The sequence below is a fragment of the Phragmites australis genome, chromosome 13, assembly GCF_958298935.1.
Source record: "Phragmites australis chromosome 13, lpPhrAust1.1, whole genome shotgun sequence".
In the NCBI taxonomy this organism is placed as follows: Eukaryota; Viridiplantae; Streptophyta; class Magnoliopsida; order Poales; family Poaceae; genus Phragmites; species Phragmites australis.
In genome coordinates this window covers 18,081,883-18,085,951 of record NC_084933.1, presented here as the reverse complement: position 1 = coordinate 18,085,951, position 4,069 = coordinate 18,081,883, and the positions used below count along the sequence as shown (strand labels likewise).

At 57.1% G+C, this 4,069-nt stretch overlaps 1 protein-coding gene across 1 annotated transcript; it reads left to right on the top strand.

Annotated features, from left to right (window-relative positions):
• The first annotated feature begins 729 nt into the window (after nucleotides 1-729).
• Nucleotides 730-4,069, top strand: LOC133887764 (serine/threonine-protein kinase-like protein CCR4). The gene has a single exon (XM_062327738.1). The coding sequence runs from the start codon at nucleotides 817-819 to the stop codon at nucleotides 3,169-3,171; it is 2,355 nt and encodes a 784-aa protein (XP_062183722.1). The 5' UTR covers nucleotides 730-816; the 3' UTR covers nucleotides 3,172-4,069.

The window sequence follows — 4,069 nt, the reverse complement described above, 5'->3', positions numbered from 1 at the left end:
CGCGCGACCAGGGTGAGTTTCGTGCGACCAACCCATGGTTGCAAAGTAAAATACAGTGATCATTCCTTACTAGTTGCAGATTAGGTACCCACCTAACCAGTCAAGTCTCATTTAATGCTTCCCACTCGAGTATTTTCCTTCTCCAGATCATGGGGTGGCGTGGTGTTGCAGTGACCTGTCCCGTAGCATTTAATACAGTGGGATGGTCTGACGGTTGAGCGTGACAGTGTTCGGAGATGATACAGGGCATGCATGATGACTAGAGCGGGGTGAGCGTGCTTACCCACCATCATGATGAGCTAGAAATAGATATGTTTTGTCAGGCGTAGGTCTATCACCTATTTTGGTACTAACTATTTGTATAAACATCTTTCATCTGATATATAATGAGGTGAAGACCCTACTTATACTTATAGAGAGTGAAGAACACACTTTCTAACAGTTCACTCAACTCATAAGACAAACATAAGATATAGAACTATTATTCCACGAAAGATATGAAACTAAATAAATTCTTGTATTCTTCGATTTAATTCGATATACATCCACTAAAAACATATATCAACACGCTATCATTCGGTATACCTAAATTTATTATTAGATCATCCCTGACATCCTCTAATAAAGTTATAAAAACAAATAATCCTAAGAAAACACAAAGAAGAAAAAGAAAAAAAAAAAGAAAAAGAACGCCAACCTTTAAACCTCCACCCTTCCCTCCCTCCCCATTCTCCCTTCCCTTCTCCTTCCTCGCGCCACAATGGTCTACACAACCCCCTCTCTCTCTTCTCCTTCTCTCTCCTCTCTCCCCATCCGATGTCTCCACCTTCACCCCACCACCTCCTCCTAAATATCCTTGTTTTCCTTGTCCTCCCACCTCTCCGTCTTGCGTCCTCCTCCTTTCCCCTCCCCACCATCGCCATCGCCGCCGTCGGCGCCAACACCACCTCCTCGCAGCACCTCGCGTGTGCGCTCGTCCCCTGGGGGACGGACTACCAGCTCTCCTGCGCCAGCATCGCCAACCGCTCCGCCCCCGCCCACAACTACTCCTACGGAGGCGACGGCAGCACGCCGTTCTCCGCCATCGTCGCCGGCGATGGGTACCTATGCTCCGCCGGCCCGACGGCATCGCTGGAAATGTCCATGCGATGGTGGGGCCTGACCGACAGCGAGGCGCCGTCCAAAAGGGTGTACAGGGGCGCGGCGCTGTCCGCGGTGTCGGGCGGCGGGGAGTACGTGTGCGGGCTCGTGGAGAAGACGATACAGTGCTGGAGGTGGGCGTGGGGGGTGGTGCCGGAAGGCGTGGGGTTCTCGGCGGTGGCGGTAGGCGGAGGGTTCGTGTGCGGGCTGGTGGTGGGGACCGCCGAGGTTAGGTGTTACGGTGACTGGGACGCGGTGGGGCGAGAGCCGAAGGGTATGCACGCCATGCTGGCCGCGGGGGAGAGACACGCGTGCGCCGTGAATGCGGGGAGCGGTGAGGTGGTGTGCTGGGGAGAGGCGGCGGCGGTGGCGTCCGCGGCGCCGTCACCGAAGGTAGTGGGGCGTGCGGTGTCGTCGCTGGCGGTGGGCGACGCGGTCACGTGCATCCAGTGGGAAAACTGGACTGTGGCGTGCTGGCCGGAGGAGGCGTCGCCGCCGTCGCCTGTGGCGCAGAAGCAGTTCGTCGCGCTGGAGGCCAAGGGGAAGGTGGTATGCGGGGTGCTCATGTCGGACTATTCGCTGGTGTGCTGGGGCGGTGGCGTCGCGGGCGGGGTGAGCAAGGTGTTCGACCGGGTCCTGCCGGGCCCATGCGCGATGTCGGGGTCGTGCCCGTGCGGCGTCTGGTCGGGCTCAGCGCCTCTCTGCGGCGGCGAAGGCGGCGCTGCCATCTGCTACCCTTGCGGCTACACTCCACCGCCGATACCTATTTCGAACTCGTCGGCGTCAAGCTCTCACTCGGGGGAGAAGCGGCGGCCGAGCGAACTGGCGATCGCGTTGGTCTGCACCGGAATCGGCTCGGGACTCCTGGCCGTCTTCGCCGCGGTGGTGGCAGTTTATTTCCTGCGCCGGCGCCGGAGTAGCCGCTCTCAGGACTCCGGACGGATCCACGCCGCGCCGCGCGTGGAGCGGCGGCTCAGCGCGCTGCTCTCCAAGGGGCCGAACACGACGGTGGAGCAGTTCCCCCTGGTGGCGCTCCGGGCCGCCACGGGCGGCTTCTCGCCGTCCCACCGCATCGGCTCCGGCAGCTTCGGCGTCGTGTACCGCGCGTCCCTCCCCGACGGCCGCGAGTTCGCCATCAAGCGCGCGGAGCGCCGCGACCCCCGCGCCGCGTCCTCCTCCGCTGCCGCGCGCCGCGTGAACCACGAGTCGGCCTTCGTCTCCGAGCTCGCTCTCCTCTCCCGCGTGAACCACAAGAACCTAGTCCGCCTCCTCGGCTTCTGCGCCGACGGCGGGGAGCGCATCCTCGTCTACGAGTTCATGCCCAACGGCACCCTCCACGACCACCTCCACAAGCGCCCCGCCCCGCTCTCCCCGCCGCTCGCGTCCTGGCCGGCGCGCCTCCGCCTCGCCCTCGGCGCCGCGCGCGGCATCGAGTACATGCACACCTACGCTGTGCCGCCCATCATCCACCGCGACATCAAGTCCCCCAACATCCTCCTCGACGCCTGCTGGACCGCCAAGGTCGCCGACTTCGGCCTGTCGCTGCTCAACGACCTGAGCGGCGATGGCGACGGCAATGCCGGCGACGACGAGCCCTGCGTGACGGCCGGCACAGTGGGGTACATGGACCCGGAGTACTACCGGCTGCAGCAACTTACGGACAAGAGCGACGTGTACAGCTTCGGGGTGGTGCTGCTCGAGCTGCTCTCCGGGTGTAAGGTGATACAGAGGTTCGAGGGGAGCGGCACGCCCAAGAACGTCGTGGATGTCACAGTGCCGCACATCGAGGCGGACCTCGTTCACCGGGTGCTCGACATCCGGCTGCCGCTGCCGACGCCGGGGGAAATGGAGGCCGTCGCCTACGTCGGGTACCTGGCCGCGGACTGCGTCAGGCCGGCCGGGCGCGACCGACCCACCATGAGCGAGGTGGTCGGCGTGCTCGAACGGGCCCTGGCAGCATGCGAGGAGCAGGAGGACGGCGGCGACGCAGTGCTGTCGAGGTCGTGCACAGATGGGTCGACGACGACGTGACGTGGCATGTGGAGGCATGCCATGCCACTGCATGGTTGGCTTCCATGGTGGCAAGAACACGAGGGAGTTCTTGAGGATATCCTTTTCTTCATTTCCCCCCTAATCTTGTAGTTATTTACTATTGTAATTGATAGTATTAGGTACATTCATTAAAAAAAATAGAATGGAAATATAGTTGGCCTTTTTTAGAGATGTTTTAGGTGAGGCAACTCTCCCATTGCCACAGTTTGGTCTTATTTTCTAGTCTTGTGAGGTCTCACTAGGTTTGATCGTTTTACAATCAAATGTAGTGCCAAAATAGCTGAATATAATGTTCAACTAGTTGCAGAATTTCAGCTTGCAAGTACCAGAGGAAAAATAATAATAAGATGCTAAAATGCATGTAACACTCATAGACGCAACAATAGATAAAAACACTACGCATACTCCCTCTCTTTTACTTGTTGCTTCCGACATTGGCACAGTCTGTCATACGATATATGACCGACTGGTAAAAAAAGATGAAATAGTCCGGAAGTGGTTTTGATGCTAAATCTATTAACATCGCCTCCGTACGGCAATTCTAAATACAATTCTAGCGGGGTCAAGGTTTTAATATTCCAGTTGTATAAGTTCTAGGATCATATTTATTTTGCACCGAAAAATTAATATTCCAATTTCGGTGACGTCCTCCATGACATATACGCGACTGCTTGAGGTTTGCAGCAATAGTTTATCTGACCAATTAAGCTCACAGCACAAGCAAACCAACTGCGGTTGCCATTTCTCATGTATTATGACACATTGGCTAAACAAGCCTATCACTGATTATTTATTTTAGAATTCCTGGCAGCTCAGTACCGTTGTACCATCCTACTACCAATACTCTGCAATTCTAGTACCAGTTGGTGTGCAGTAG